At 38.9% G+C, this 17363-nt stretch overlaps 1 protein-coding gene across 2 annotated transcripts in view; it reads right to left on the bottom strand.

Annotated features, from left to right (window-relative positions):
* Positions 1-17363, bottom strand: part of nptnb (neuroplastin b) — a 48474-nt gene that overhangs the window by 18569 nt on the left and 12542 nt on the right. Inside the window, exons 2-4 of one of the 2 annotated variants that reach the window (XM_053500501.1) lie at positions 11795-12142; positions 8907-9090; positions 3851-3945 (exon numbers count right to left, since the gene is read on the bottom strand). In XM_053500501.1, coding sequence (XP_053356476.1) covers positions 3851-3945; positions 8907-9090; positions 11795-12142 — 627 coding nt within the window. The remainder of the gene's footprint in view (positions 1-3850; positions 3946-8906; positions 9091-11794; positions 12143-17363) is intronic. The other variant, XM_053500502.1, reaches the window with a different exon arrangement.

Raw genomic sequence — 17363 nt, 5'->3', positions numbered from 1 at the left:
TGCGTGCACGGGGGGTTGGAGTAGAAGCTTAGTTGGGAATTATCCCCACACGCTTCTCCCCTGACAGGGAGTAAATCGCCTTCCTTTCTAAACAGATAGGGCTTTCTCTACTGTTCAGTGTCGTTCTGGCTTGCTTCCAAACCCTGATCCCTAATGGAAGTGTGCCTTCATTCTTGCGATCACTGATAAAAAGCGATATGTAACAGCGCCAATACAATGCATGTTATTTGTAAAGGAAACCACATCTGCATCTTTTTTTCTTTCTTTTTTTTTTCGCCTGAAACCTATACCAAAAGAAAACGAGTGAACATGTTGTTGGTAAATGCATTCACATTCAAGCAGATAATGAATTTCTAATGAATAGAGAATGAGCAACGCTTTCAGTACCAGCCATATGGGTGAATTTCATAATATTATATGAAAGCATGTTTCTATTTAGTTTTGCAGTTTAACTCGCATAATTAGGAGAAAGGGAAAAAAAAATGACTCCAGATTGTAAGCACACAAAAACCTCAATACGTCTACGTACCATGATCAAATTACGCGGAGATGTGTTTAAGAATTTTCTCACTGTCAGGCCGAAATGCACGTAGGAGCAGATTATCATTGTGAACAATAAACTCTTGCCATTAGAAGCGGCTGGGACTGGATTCAGGCCTTAATCCTACCCCGGCACACAAGCCTCCATCTGTTCCCTCAGAGCTGAGAGCTGGAGAGAGAGGTGCCAAGGACATGACAGCCTGGGGGTGGAGCGCAAGATAGAAAGAAGCACGGCTCACCTTCTTGTTTTCCTGTCTCAACTGGTTTTTGACTGTGCTGATGGCCTCACCCTTAATTGTGATATATGTGCGAGATATATTACAATATATCACAAGACAGTTTCATTTTATTTTATTTTTTTAATTAAGAAATTGTGTTATTCTTCTGTTGGAAAGCAGAGTGACTTGTTTTATACAAAAAAATGAATTCAAAAATGATAAAGAATCTATGTTTTATTTCAGTTTTTACTATCAATCGATTATCTTGGCTGCGATAGTAATAAATCATGAACACTATTAGAGATTAAAACAAGCGAATAAACTAAAATGACATCCTTTAATAATAACTAACGAATAAAACATGACATAACAGGCTGTTATAGGAAAACAATCAACAGCGAGATGGTCCAGTGCAGCCGTTAATACTTTATATCTTATTATAAATATTTAATTTCTCTTACTATATGCCAGTGATTGCAAGAATGTTTTTTCAGATTTTACATTTCATAATGCTACAGGACATTCAAGAAAATAAAATTATCCCAGTGAATATTTTTAGAAAGGGAATAATCGGTTTGGTTAAATTATATGCCAGTAAACACTATATACTTTTTTGGCCAAAAAATATATATAAATAAAAAGAAGTAAAAATCAGTTGCTTTTATATTTATTTTTTTGTTTAGTTGTATTTTGCAGCGCGAGGAGATCTTGCACGGAATGAGGAATGCGACGCACGGTGCAGTGCATCTGTCCCGTCACATGACAGGCTGAGAGTGGGGAAAGTCAGAGCTGAGTGGACAACAGCATCATCGCATTATGCAACCAGGCATCGTTTAAAACAGGCCTGCCAGAACAGTCCGGGCATGCTCAGTGTGCACGGCGCCAGTGTCAAGACAAATTGGCTTAAGTAAGGAGTCTTTCACGGGTCTCTGGCTGCAGGGGGTGATTCCTTCCTGCCTGAGCAGCCTGTAGTTAACGCTCGACCTGAATTCTAGTTTGAATTCGGAATATTATGAACATGCAAAATGATTTACGCATATTATATTTGATAAAAAATTTGTTTTTTTTTTGCATATTGCAAATATTACACAGTTTAAATTCCTGACATGGGAAACAAGCGCTGATTATAAGTGCTACTCGATATAATAAAGAGGACAAGAATAGCCATAATAAATGATCATTTTTATTCAGACATATGACAGATACACTGACTGAAAACGAGTGAAATATTCAATCTCCTAGTAATTTGGAGTCTTTGTGTCATTGTGAATTTCGAACCCCTCTTCTGTGTGAGTGACAGGCATTGTCCAGAGGCCTCTTTTCATCTGCTCTGTGGAGGAACCTAATGAGACTTGATCTCTCCATGTCTGCGCTATTTCACTCACAGCTAGGCTTTTCTGTGTGACTGTCTGGATTTATCGCTGCACTGAAAAGATCTCGTTTTGCTTTTTTTCACATATTGAGCTACGGAGTTGATTTACAGTAGAAATCGCTCTCCTGTATCAAATCGTTTTTATGTTTTGTGTTTTATGATGCTGTCACTCTATGGCATGACGCTGTTATTTGTAGGCGCTGAGCATTGACTTACCCTGCACTATTGGACCATGTCAGATGGCCCTGATGCTTCGCCATAATGAAAAGACTGCTATTAGTTTTGTTTTCAGACATCCTGAAGATGCTTTTAATGTCAGTCATTTACAACACTTGCGTTAGCAAGAAAACGCGACAGGGTGTTGTGAGGCGACCTGATGCGAAGTGGTGATTTCCCCTTAGATTTGATTACTTTATGACAATAACTGCGTGTTCTTACACACCAGAATATATTATTAATTATCAAAGAATGACAGGTTCTACGTTAAATATAATCTGTTTATAGTTATAGATTAGCGATATTTTATTGTGGATTAACATCACGATTCCAACAAAGATTTCCGTTCCCTTGTTGTTTTACGTTATGGTGCAGAAATGTGGACTTTACGATTAGGACGAAGTTAAAGTTTTCCGAATGTGTTGCTGATGAAAGACCTTGGGCGTCAGACTCTACGACCATATTCGGGATGAACAATTTAGACACTGCTGCAATCAGCTCACCCTTGCTGGAAAAAATCCATAGACGCCACTTGTGAAGTGTTACTAACCAGCTAACCAAAGGTGATGCAAGAGTAGCAGCTAGTAACTAGCAGAAATGGAAGGCCTTTGTTCACCAATTTTGAGATTGAACAGTATCATACTGGCTGGATTTCTGAGCGACCTTCTAGTCTAGTCTATTGTTGTGCATTGTCCATGAATTGAGTTATTATTTATACACTGCCTGACTGAAAAGAATGTCACAGTCATATTTCGTTTAAACACCTTAAGGTTTGATTACGGCACACAATGTGATGGCCAGTTCACGTGTGAAAATAATTCCTTATGACCCCAGAACCACTCTTTCACAATTTGAGTGAAAGTGATAATCTGGTCATTCAGTACATGGTCGTCAGCTGATTTCATTTTATTGCCACATAATGTTGCTGTGCCTAGACCTGACTAACTGAAGCAACCCACTGTACAGTGGGCACTATGGATGATGGGTGCATCGCTTCATGTTCCTCTATACTTACCCTAACACCGCCGTTGCTCTGGACTAGGGTCAATCTCGACTTGTCAGCCCACTGACCATTTTCCCTGGCTTTTTTCCCCAAGTTTTCTCCAATTTTATGATCCCTAACAAAGTAAAATCTTTGTTTTCTGCGTAGTCTCACTAACAAGTGTTTTGCTTATGGCCACGCGGCTGTGTGTGTCTACGCCAGAATCGACAGTTCACCACTACCTTGCAAGTTGCTTTTTTTTTTTTTTTGGCCAGGCAGTTTATTACAGCAGCTTTAAACAGTCTTTATTTATTTTATTAATATATACATTACCAAAAAACTACAAATCTGTATTGTGTATTGTAGTATTAAAGCTCTGTATTTTCAATGTCAAAAATGTACAGTACTACCTCTGTGGGATACAAAGCACTGACCCAGGAGACCCCTTTTCCTTTGTCTGCCAATGATAATGTAACACTAAAGTATAAACACATACCTTTTACATTTATAGAAATATCTTACCTTTGACTTCAATGGACGCATTGGCATTGGGGGCCTTGTCAAAAGTGTACACGCACATATACTCCCCTGCATCTTCCGCTCTTGGTTTGTTGAGTCTGTTACAAGAAAGGATAATTCATGTTCAGTTGACTTAAATAGAGTGACCACTTTATCATTACTCATCCTATTACTGGGGTACGATACAATAACCTGAAGTTGAACCATTATGTGTTGGCGCATACGCTACAGACGCTTTGTTTGTACAGAGATGCTTTAGTATTCCTTCAAGTATATGTAAAAGCAGAGAATCAATCAAGAGAGAAAAGTCTGTGTGATGTGCATAGTTTGAACTTTATTTTACCTCAGTACTGTCTCGGTGGAATTGTTACTGGCTGCTTCAGGCGTGACTATCACTAGAAAAATATTTGCATGCAACCTGACAGGATCGTTTCCTTTTTTTTTTCCAGATATGTCACAGTTGGCTATAAAAGGTTTTGCAACGCTGTTGCTATTTCCTCTCAAGTGAAATCCTCATTAGGATTATTACATCATGACAATGTTATTTTTGGAAGCTACTATTATTTTGGAAAATATTCCCAGACGTAGGTCATTTGAGCAGCATGTACTGTTAAGCATGAACTCCTGGGTGTGCTCATGTGGTGGTTAAGAGTTCTGCTTGAAAACCATCCAGTAACATAGTAAAGAACTGGAAAACCATGCAAACATTTTGTTAAGATCCATCTACAGTAAATTCCCTGTTAAATACACCCATCAGCCATAACTTTAAAATTGTTAACATTGAAATCACCTATGTTTTAGGTTCCCCTTTTGCTGCTAGGGTGGCTCTGGATCCTTAGAGCGTGGCTCTAAGGGATCTCTGGTGGGGTTCTGTGTTGTCTCGCACCAGGATGTTAGTAGAGGATCCTTTGGATCAAACCTTCTTGTCTGAAGCATCCCATGAGTGTCCAATTGGATTGGGAGCTTAGGAATTTGCCCAACAACCGTGGACTCTGTGGGGTAACTCAGTGGGTAAGGCATTGGACTATGGCCTGGAAGGTGCCAGGTTCAAACTCCTGGTCCCTCTGGTTAGGGGCATCTGCCAGATGCCGTAACTGTAACTCTTAAGCTCCTGCATGGCGGGCTGTGATGCACTGGGTGTTCTGATACTTTTCGTCATGGCCACATTTTGGTGGTTTGTGCTGCATTGGCTCTTCTGTCTGACTGGCCAGGACGGACTGGTCTTTGGTCCCCATGAGCAAAGGCGGACATTATCCTGTCTCTAGTTTACTGATGGTGGTGGTGTTGTGGCTGATTGTTGTAAATAACTGTCTTTCTAGTGTTTAGATTATAGCTATGAATAAAACATAGGGGTGATTCCATCTCAAATGAACCAGTGGAAGAGAAATTTTCCACCATCACCTCTCAGATTTTGCTGATTTTTTCACCAATTGTTGATATTGCCATGAAAATAAAAAACCCCAATTTTTTTGTCCCAAGTCCCACTCGTTAAAAAATGGCAGCCATCTTGATTTTTGGCCTCAAAGTGCTTTAAGACATGCCACGCCCCTTTTTGAAATCCTCTTTTCCTAGATAACTCACTTGCTGTATGTCATATGAAGGTGAAACTATTTATGTAACTTTTTATGTAGATTCAGATTCCGTAATCAGAATTTGGCTATCTCCTGTGGTTATGGAGATATTTCTGAAAAAACATTTTTTGGGGGTACCCCTTTTTGACCCCACCAGAACCCAAGGTCTGCATGTATATATGTTACTCAAAAAAATAGGAGTTACTTCACATCACCTTATCTTGAAAATAAATAAAAACCAGAGGTGTGTTATGCCCTGTTTTATAGAAATCATCAAAAATGAATTGTCCAGGTTTTGCAAATGTTTTACGATTTGATACACATTTTATATACAGAGAATGTACATGGATCTACACAATAGGCCTTATCTACCAGTAAATGTGTCATTTTATGGTGGTACATGTAGGATACATGTATCACTGTCAAACAGTATCCTGTAACTGAACCATTCAGGTTCATACTGATCAGAAAGTTGAATCATCTCCAACCAACTCCATGAGTGACCTCGCACTCAAGGAACTTGAGGATGATTGCATCATCTTTTTCTTCGTACTAATTGAGTGTGTTTCATTTATGTTAATTCTTTTACTGAATCTTTCCAATGTAGTTTGTTGTCTTAATCACAATCTGATTACAAAGACTTAATGGCAAAGCTTGTCTGTTCTTTGGATTCTCGTGACTATATGTTGCACAGGCGTGAGCAGTGCCCCCTAAATCAAAACTATCTGATTATCTTAATTAGGGAAGGGCAATATGGCCAAAAATATTTATCACGATATATATATTTGAACATTTGCGATAACGATATAATTGACGATATGATTGACACGAGACAAAATACTTTACAATTCCAAAACTTTATTAGTGCAAAAAAAAACCCATCAACTTATTTTCTATTAACTAGCAGCTGTTTGTATGTGCATTAAAGCTTTATAAAATTTTAACAGTGCAAATGCAAATTCCTTGCTGACAATTTAACCAAAAGACATTTCCAGTAGAAATGGGCTGACATATCCTGAGCATAACCATGTATAATATACACAAAACTTAAAAAGAGTTGCACTGCAACATAAAACTGCAGTGTGGTAAATAAATAGGTCAAATAATAAAACTCAAAACTCTTGAGTAAAAACAAAACAAGCAAACAAAAAACATGGATAAATTATGCTACGGCTCATGGAAGTTTTTCACGTACTTTAACAGCTTTGTTGTACTCAAACAAGTGCTTCTGCTTTAAATTATAAAAAAGGTTTGTGGTGTTTCCTCCCTTCGCCACGACGACCCGCTTGCATGTTATGTTCTACAAAAAATTGTGCTTTGTTGGGTATCTGACGGGCGAAAACCAAACCAGTTCCACACTACTGAAGTTGCACCATTTTTACAAACCATTTCTGGTTCATCTGGTTAATAGATAATATTAATTGAGTATTGTGAATTAATTTGCAAATATTATATATTTTTATTAAATAAATCACTATTTCTTCAATAGCTTTTTGGTCATGTCACCTGGTGACCCCAAACTGGTACCAAAATAATCAGATCTGAGACCCCCAAAAGGTACACCTCAATTAGGTACAAAAATGTCCTCAATTATTTTAATTAAATTTTTTATAAAAAAATAAATAAATAAACGCTGTTTCTTCAAGCTACAGATGCGTTGAAATTAATGAGATCCCTCTTTTTCAACCCAGACATTCTGTAAATGCCACGACGACCCGCTTGCTTGTTATGTTCTACAAAAAATTGTGCTTTGTTGGGTATCTGACGGGCGAAAACCAAACCAGTTCCACACTACTGAAGTTGCACCATTTTTACAAACCAATTCTGGTTCATCAACGATCCGCTTTCGCCCTTCTCATTCTCCGCCGCCGCCATGCTTTTTCCCCCATAAAAATGTATGAAAACAAAGGCACTGCGCATGCGCGTTTTACCCCTATTCAATCGCGATATTTCATTTTCTTATTATTGCCTAACATTGTACTGGTATTACCGTGAAAGGTATAATATGGCCCAGCCCTAATCTTGATGGTATATTTGAAAATGCTGATTTGGACCCAGATGACACTGTTCAGTTCAAGCAGTGGAATCATGAAAGTCATGGCAAAATTTCTGACATGTCTTTGTGTCTGATTTTATTATGAGACTTTGTGAAAAATGTGACTCCTGCACAGCTCATCACTATACAGCCAAGGCCCAAGCTGTTTATTTAAAAGAACTCCAAGAGAAACAGTCTTTGACTAGATATGCATTACAGAAGAATTTAAGGTTACTTTTACTTTGAAAGGAGCAGATTTTATGAGTATGCATTAAGTATTCTACAGATATTACAGTACATTTCTGTGTGTCAAATCATAAAATGTTGCAAAACCTGGACAATAAATTTTTGATGATTTCTATAAAACAGGGCATAACACACCCCTGGTTTTTATTTATTTTCAAGATAAGGTGATGTGAAGTAACCCCTATTTTTTTGAGTGACATATATACATGCAGACCTTGGGTTCTGGGGGGTCGAAAAGGGGTACCCCCAAAAAATGGTTTTTCAGAAATATCTCCATAACCACAAGAGCGGGAGTTGGGACAAAAAAATTGGGGGTTTTTATTTTCATGCCAATACCAACAATTGGTGAAAAAAATCAGCAAAATCTGTGATCATGTGGTGGAACCCACTGGTTGATTTGAGATGGAATCACCCATAGTAATTTGCAACCATCATGTTTTATCCCCAACCCCCCCAAATCCCCAACCCCCTCCCCCCGCGCAGTGGTGCTCCACGTTACCACAACTGACTAGCACCACTGACTTTGAACAGATGAGACATTTGTGGGACATCTGCTCACATGTTTCCGTTTCTAAAACAAGCCATGTCATCGCTTCACTAAACAGACCGGAGAGAATAAGTGACATGGAAATCTCTGAATTCTTTTTTTTTTTTTTTTTTTACCATTTCTTAATCAAACGCCCTCAGCTCTTCAGAATTTCCATAATTACATAATGTTCATTAATGCATGCGAGGTTGCAACAAAGCCTGCTGTGGTTTCCCCCGTCGTGTGCTTGTGTGATTCGTTTTGCTTTCTGTTCGAATCCTGTCTCAATTCCTGCCGTTATTGGTTTGCTGCCTGATGGGCCAGTTATATTCTGTTGTGTCAAGGTATCGCCTTGCAGTCTTACCATTCTTCATAAAGTGGACACTGAGTTTCAATCACAAAGCATGCTGCAAAGCTGAGCCAGAGGAGCACCATGGTTCACGTATTAGTGTTTGTGTAGCCGAGTGAAATGAAAGGTTCCCGAACTGCTGGCGAAGCGTTATTGGATAAGCAGGTTTGGGCCGACAGTTTAAGCATTCGTTTTTCAGCCTTTCCGTCAACGATATTTACCGATACTACGCGATAATATCACGTTCAGTTTCTTGTCATGACATTATGGAAACATTCGCAGATGAAATATGGCTGATTTAGGAGCAACGCGTACAGGCAAAAGTAACTCACGTAAGCTCTGTGTTTTTCACTCCTTTCCTTGTATTCTGGATTTCTTCTCCGTTCTTCATCCAGAAGCTTTCCCTGTGAGCGGTGTGAGCGTTGGTTAGGTTACACTGTAAGGTAACAGGAGGATTGTCTTCCTGTGGCTTTTTAGCTGGCAAAATTTCCTGATCAGAAGCATTGATCTTTGGCTCTGAAACAAAATCAGATCTCTGAGTTACTACACACACACACACAAAAAAAAATGTCAGAAACGAACCCCGGGCCCAACTGGGACTTCTTCTTTTGTAGCTGCTGGCTCTGATCTTCGTGCGAGCTGAAAGGTGCGACAGATAAAATGTGTCTATCCAACATAGGACGGGTCAAATGAAAAATCTTTGTCAGCTTACAACAAAATAAGGTGTAGCTTTTAAAGGAAACATTTCAGAGCATTTATTAACACTGACTTCAATGTTTCATATTTCGTCAAAATGCAATAAAGACTGATTTCTTTTTGGGTTTTAAAAGTGAACCCATTTTTGCTTGCATTAAGCCTTAATGGTTATTTTTAAAGCCTTATTGTGTATTTTTAAATACACTCTTCAGTCATCAGTTGGCGTTTCAATAGGCTGACGCCAGTGAGGGCTGAGCTCCTCCCTCGTTATTCCAGGGCGGCCCTTTCATAGCAACCGGAATTCCCAAATGAAAGACAAATGAGGATGGAGGAAGTAAGGAAGAGATGTAATTTCTTCTACTCGCTTGGACATTATAAACCTCCTTGATCAGTTTTGCTCTGGAGGATATGGGAGGGGATTTAAAGTGACTCCAATTAGCAATCCTAACACCTTCTTCTAGAGTTTGGCATCATTCTATGTCTCTATGCATCTCTCTCTCTCTCTCTCTCTCTCTCTCTCACTAACTCGTGTGTGCTCTTCCTCCATCCCTCCTGGGCAGCATCAAAACACCTACTCCTATCTCAGACTGTGTAACTGAGCACAAGCCATCAGCCTACGTATGCATAGAAAACCAAAACAGTCAGATTACTTCATTCGACAGCAATAGCGAAAGGCGCTCAGGCCGATGTGATCTGGCGGCTTCTTCAGAAGGTCGTTTCTAGGACACCTGCTCAGAGGAAGAGACGATGGGAAATCGATAATTTCGATCCTGTTACTTCCTCGAGATGGTTTTGCTTCCTGCGCGGATCTGCTGCGGATCTCAAAGGAACTTTTTAAACATTTATTCAACAGTGGCCTCAATAAACGTACAAACAGTGCTCTTTGAAAACATCATATAATGAATGTTTGATTTCGATCGGGAGCAGGGGTTAGACAAATTGGTTAACTGGTTAGTTCGGACAAGAAGACTACGGTATGTTGGCTGGGGTTTCACACGGAAACTACAAAGCTAAGACAAGACCAGCACGGATTTAGACGCCGTCCCATGAACAAACTATACATTCTTTTCCATGTGACGTCAGCATGTATAGCCTGCTATATACATGTCATAATGTTTATTACATGTATATAATATGAAAACACTGACTTTCAGTAATGACAGAATATTTCCTGTTGTCTTGGGTACAACGTGCACCCTGATACAGTATACGCTAAATATAAACTATTAAAAAATGGTGCTTGAACTAGAAGTTCTTGTTAGCGTACAGAGAGCGTGATGGGACTTGTGCACTGTTCTGACCACATTATTAGGAACGTCTCTTAAGATTTCACAGCAGTAGCTGTCGAGACAGGAGAGCATGCAAAAATGAGGACTCCTAATTTTGTGAGCTCCCCGTGGTGCAGCGCAGAGAAAAGCCGAATTTGACCAGAATTTAGGCGGGCAGTCGTCTGAGCCGATCCGGCCAATTTACCAGGTCAGGAATTCATCGCTCGTTGTTAGGATATAATGTCATTACTGATCTGTAGGCAAACACTTACTGCAAAGGAGGCGCAAGGCGGAGCAGCGTATTCGAACGTTGAAGTAGTGCAGCAGCATGTTCGCTGCATGTAGTATTTAAAAAGAATATATATTTATATATCCAGCTACTACCTGCTCTTCCTTGTGTCTTCTTTGCCTACCCACCTTTTTTCCTCACAGTAATAATGAACAAAAAAAAAAATCATGTTAAGACTTCAAAGCACCAGAAGACCTACATATTACAGACGGGGGCACATAATGTCAGGCTTTGAAGTAAATCAAAGAATCTACGCAACTAAGAAAGAATATTAAAGAAAATGAAACCAAGATTCAGCAGAAAAAAATAAAAATAAAAATCTTGGGGTTGAGACCCAAGTAAACTAAATATGAAGCAATTGGTTAAATGACAAAAAACAAGTATGTCAAAAGACACTAGACGAGGCAAGCGACACGGGAACAGGCAGGATGGTCTGCTTGTAAGGTGAGGGAGGGCGGCATGAGGAAGAAAGAGGCAGACAGAGACTATGGTGTTTGTCTGGGTTTGTGGTCATCCACAACAAGAGGCTCAAGGGGTTCAGTAGGGGTAAGACGGGGTGATTATCAGGTCAGGTCTTTTAATGCTGCTTAAAAGAAGGCAATAAGAACAATTGAATCAACTGGAATCAGAGATACTACAGAACATAAGCTTTGCAGTTTGTAACCCCAGAGAAAATGCTGCTTAATGTTTTGAATACAGTGGGGCATTTATCATCACAGATTATTGTAAGAGTAACAAAGGCAGAACTGACAGCAGCATACGGACCAGCTATGGTCACTTACAGGTCTAATTTACTGTAGTAAATGTAAGAAAGTAATAAAAATAACAAATCATTGCTGCTTTTTTCAATGTTTTTTGGTCTCTATCATTTTGATGAAAAAATGGAAAAGGGTGAAGTTCAACTACAGCTACCAACTACAGCTACAGTCTCTGAATCTATCCACTACAGCACAAGTTTACCACTCACTCTGCAACACGGAAATGGTGGCCTGAGCTCGGATCCAGGTGATAGCAGGGTTTTGGCGCAGGTCGTTGCGGCGCGGGTCGTTACTGGCCCGGCACTCGTAGGTCCCAGAGTCCTCGAGCGTGAGGCGCGTGACACCCAGCACGCTCACGCCGTTGGTGCCGTAGGCCGTGTTGATGGAGACGCGCCGCTTCCGGGCGCCGTCCCACAGCTGCTTGAAGGAGTCGGCGCGGTTTATCTCAGCGTACCACCACTGGATCTCCGGCGTGGGGTTACCGACCACGTCACAGTACAGCTCAAAGGTGTCTCCCGTGAGCTTTGTCTCAGACATGGGCGACTTCACAAACCCAGCTGGAGAGGAAGAGGATTTCGAAGCCATGGAGACAGGGGAGGGAGGGGGTAGGGGGGGTGGTTGGAAAGGAAGGAAGGCAAAAAGAGAAGAGTAAAATTGGGAGGGGGGAGGGAGGGAAGCAGGGATGGAAAAGGCCAAGGTATGCAGGGGTAAAATAAAAAAATGGGTCAGTCAAAAAATACAGAAGAAAAATGATCAAAAGCAAATCAATAAGCAGCAAGCCAAAAAATTATATTTATAAAAAAAATGATTGGAAAAAAAAAACAATTTGATAATAGTAAAAGACAATGGTAAAAGGTCAAGAGGGTGAATGTATTAGTGAAAAACAGGTTAATGGACCCTTGGTATGTGGGCAGTTCGTCTTGCTTGCTAGAACATTGAAGTGCTTTCAACTGAAATAATAAGCTTTCCCAGCACTGACACAAAAATAAAGCAGAAAGACTTGACTATTTAATATAATCCAGAATAGGATCGAATGTTGGCTCCAGACGTTATCGGTAAAATCACATTGTGTGGGATAAACGTATAATTTTACCAATTTACATTTATCACGGTACAAACGATGGGTAAATTAGTCAAGATGGCAAAATACATCAGATTAGGGTAAAATCTGATCACTTGAAGTGGAGCTTTGAAAATGGCTTAATAATCCCTCGGGCATTGACCATGACTTAAAAAAAAAAAAAAATCAGTATCATTACAGGCAAGGAAATGAATGAATAATTCCAAACATGAAACCTGTACAAGATAACATCTTTAATAAAAAGTATACAAATGGGGATAAATGGTATCTAGGGATTACTAATGAAAAGGTGGCTCAATGAAAAAGCTGCCCTTTATTGGTTCTTACTGGTGTTCAATGTGAGTTTTTCCCCAAAGAAAAAAACTGAAGAAACATTTAGATACAGAATGTATAAACCAAAGCCTTGGACCTCTGTAACAAGTCCATACATAGGAAAGAAATAAAATATGAATGTTCAGCTAACAAAGAAATCCAACATACAGTAGCTTTTCCTACTGTATGTAACGTATTTCCAATGTAGGTATACGTGTATAAAATGTTTAACAAGCCCGCATAACAAAGTCTTATCTCCACCGGAGAGTGAGCAAATTAAACCAGAATGAAGCTTTCTATTTTGGGAGATATGACGTGTCTGTTGCACACTGTGGAGCTTCTCAGTAGCTGAGTAGTGGTATTTTGGTATCACAAGGACATAATACCGCAGAGTTTTTGTCTTTTGCCTGATAGCTATTATTATATTGACACGACTGAGCATGAGGCATGAAACTCGCAAAAGGGGTTTTCTTTGCGATTCGAAGTATAATATGTTGCAAAGTGTCTGATTTCTTCACTATCATAACCTCTATCAATGACTTTCATTTCTCATACTCATAACTATATATATATACTGTATTTCCTATCAGGTTGACTGCAGTTGCTGAATAATTCATGCGATATGATAAATAACTGAATAATGAGCTAGGACTTGAAGGGGTTGATTCTAGGAAACTCTTTTTTTTTTAATCTAGATTTTGGAAGAAAAAAAAACAAAAGTGTTACTCCGCTTATACCATGACAATTTTCCAATTTTTACAAAGTTTATTTGTCTCAGAGTTACACACTTTGGCTTACCAACAGTTTCCACTTCCATAGATAAATGCCAGTAGTATGTTTTGTGTTTGATTTCAGTGCTTTTCAGGCATTCAGTACTGTCTGGGAAAACAAGGTCAGTTTTTTTTTCCTTGTACAGAATGAGCTGTAATAAAACGTCACTGGGTCACCTAGAGGTATTCACCGCTCAGTGCGAGGCACCTCATTGCACCAATTATGTTTGCCATTAGATTAGTAGACGGTACATTATTAAATGTACAATATGGTCTATTAATTGAATGACATGTTGAATGTAAATCTGTGTGTCATATTTTATTATTTTCAATGTCAAATTCAATGTTTTTTTTAGTTCACTTTGAAAAAAAAAATTATGCACAAATTCAAATGTTTTTTTTATAATAAAAATGTATTAAAAAAATTAGAAGACCACTTTTGTTTTTCTAAATGTTCATTCCCAAAACCAAAATAAATTTTTTTATTATTTTTCCTTTTTTCGATGTTGTGCTTGAATTAAAAGAAGAAGAAAAAAGCATTCACAAGCACTCGCTTGACATTTTTGATTGTTGTTATTTCTTTCTTTAAACATGCCCTGAAAGCTTTTACTTAATTCTTTACGTAACGTTTTTTTATTTTTTTTAATTTGATTGTTATAATTTTTTTTTATTACTATTTTTTATTTGAGTATGAAATCGGAAATCAGGAAAATTATCTAATACATTTATAATTACAATTATATGTTCTGTTTTTGAAAACTATATATATATATACTGTATATATATATATATATATCAGGTTTTTTTTATTAATGCATTCATTCATTAATTCCTTCGTTTGCTTGTTTCTTAGTTTGATGATTTTTTGACCATAAAACCAGTTATCCTATTAGAAAAGCTTCATACTTATTGTACATCAATGTAATATATACATGGTGTCTGCCTTATGATGGTTCAACTTGAGCCATATTTGAATTTGGATCTTTTTCTGGTTTAGAGATTTCAACCCAAGGCAACCATGCAATCACAAACATAAGCAACCCATGCTCTACAGTGTACTTTGTTGCTAGTGTCTTTTTTTGTATATTTTATTTTAGACCTGTCAATATTAATGTGTTAATGCATGTGATTAATCTAGAAATTTAGTTTTTTTTTTAAGGAAAATGAATCATACAACCAAGTTTATTATTAAATCCTCTCAATGACTAATGGCAACTGCACCCGTTTACTCTGGGCATATTAAAGACAGAGGAAAGACATTTTGCTGAAGCATGTGCTAGCCAACATTTGTTAAAGGTTAATGTTTGAAACTGCCTATTCTGTTTTCTCTAACCAGTTTGTTATGCATTTCTTTATTTCTTCATTGCATGTTTATAATACAAGTAAAAAACTAATATCACCCTACACTTTTACTCAAGTGTAGGGTGATATTAGTGTTCTGATCATGTTGAAGGTGGATTAAGCTAGGACATAGCATAGGTGAACAGCATTAAATGCATGTTTGACTTATGATATTCTCAGGATATGATGGGCTTATCGGGAGGTTACCATATCATTATCCAGGCACCATCTGTACCAATTAAAATGCAACGCTGTCTCTTACCACCTACCTGTGAATTTTCTTAAACCCAATAAACTTCAGAAAATCCTCTTTAGCCTATCTACTGTCTGAAATATTTGTGTGTGTGTGTCTGTGTGTGTGCATGCAATCTGATTTACGTTAGCCTGTTTGCTAGTGGGTGTAGAAAACTGCTGTGCGTTCCTTTAACTTTTGAAACAAAATCGGAGTGATCAAAGATACTGTGAAAAGAGACTGTGATGGTGAAGTGCACAGCGCTTATTAACAGCATCGAACAAGCAAAATAAACGAAAACGGGCTAATGAAGGTAAGTGATAAAATACAAATATGCACAATGCAGTGCAACTAAACCTTAACCATTCAACATGCATTGCTACCTTTGCTGCTGTGAGTTCTAACCTGAAGGCTGCTTTTACCTTAAGCACAATTGATTCATACTGTGCCCAGGTACGATTGCTCCCCCTTGACCAATCCACTGCTGTACACTTTACTTGCATTTACTCTATCTGATACAGCAGGTGATAGGTTGGATTCCGAGATGGCAATAAGCACAAAAAGAAAAAGAGTACGAGGAAGTCGACTTCCATGCTATGCCAAACATTACCGGCATTTCTGGAAAAATAGCTGTATAGGTCCGAGGATGTGATGGTGCATGCCACGAGCAAACAGAAACAGACAGGATGTCGCATTCTAAATTGTGGCCCACTTCCATGTTCAGTTATGGTTGGCTTTTATATTTGATTCAAGGCGCGCTCAGGTCCACTTGAAAAGATGACTTATTTTCTACAGTCCAAAATAATACTGGAGATTAGAAAACTATGAAATAACACATATGATAACAGATAAATAATTAACAACAACAACAACAGTGAGTTGTTATTTCGAAACACAAAAGGTCAGCTGTTCTGGAACAGTTCTTGCAAGAACAGTATTGTCAAGAGCATTTGCTAAACCCATCAAGCACCATGATGAAACTGGCTCTCAATGACCTTCCCATAAAAGCAAGACCAAAACTTACCTCTGCTGCAGAGGAGAAGTTCATTTAGAGTTACCAGCCTCAGAAATCACCAATTAACAACCAGCACCTCAGATTAGAGCTGTTATGAAGGCTTTATAGAGCATAAGTAGCAGATACATCTCAATATTAATGGCTCTATAATAACTATATTTTTTTTAAAGAAGAAAAATAAGCCATTTTTGTTGAGTAGTAAGTTTTTTTCCATTTTGGATTTGTTAATCTAACGTGGGAATTTACCACCATTTTCATTATCATAGTATACATAGAGTATACATTCCACCTAGCGCTAATGCTAAGGAAGCGCTCTGTGAACTGTATGTAAAGATCAGTAAACTGCAGAACACACACCCCGATGGACTGTTTATTGTCGCTGGAGATTTCACCAATGCAAACCTCAAGACAATGCTCCCTAAATTTCATCAGCATGTGGACTTTGCAACGAGAGGGAAAAACACACTGGTTCTTGTTTACACATACATCCCCGGCGTATATCGGGCAGAGCCCTCAGCTGCTCAGACCACATCTCTCTTATGGTAATTTCAGCGTACAGTCCACTCGTCGGGCGTTCAAAACCGGTTCTGAAGCAGGTGAAAACCATCTCTGCTTTTCAGGACTGTTTTGAGAACACCGACTGGAACATGTTCAGGGAGGCTGCAACTAACGGCAACTTCACTGACTTGGAGGAGTATATGTCATCAGTGACCAGCTACATCAATAAGTGCACAGATGACGTCACTGCATCCGAGAACACATGTCTGGCACATGTTGCAGAGCATACAATCCACCACCAACGACAGGACATCACATGTCTGTCACAGTGACGGCTCCCCTCCAGATGCGCTGAACAGCTTCTACACTCTGCACAGAACGGCATGACAGCGAGGAAGACCACCCCTCCTCTCAATGACCAACATCTTTCTGAGCAGCGACGTCGTTCCCACATGCTTCAAGACAACCATTGTCCCCGTGTCAAAGAAGTCTTCTATGTCCTGTCTTAATGTCTACTGCTCAAGACCCT

This window comes from Clarias gariepinus, chromosome 7, assembly GCF_024256425.1.
Source record: "Clarias gariepinus isolate MV-2021 ecotype Netherlands chromosome 7, CGAR_prim_01v2, whole genome shotgun sequence".
NCBI classification, from domain to species: domain Eukaryota; kingdom Metazoa; phylum Chordata; class Actinopteri; order Siluriformes; family Clariidae; genus Clarias; species Clarias gariepinus.
The sequence above is the reverse complement of the archived record's forward strand: the minus strand, read 5'-3'. Positions and strand labels throughout refer to the sequence as shown.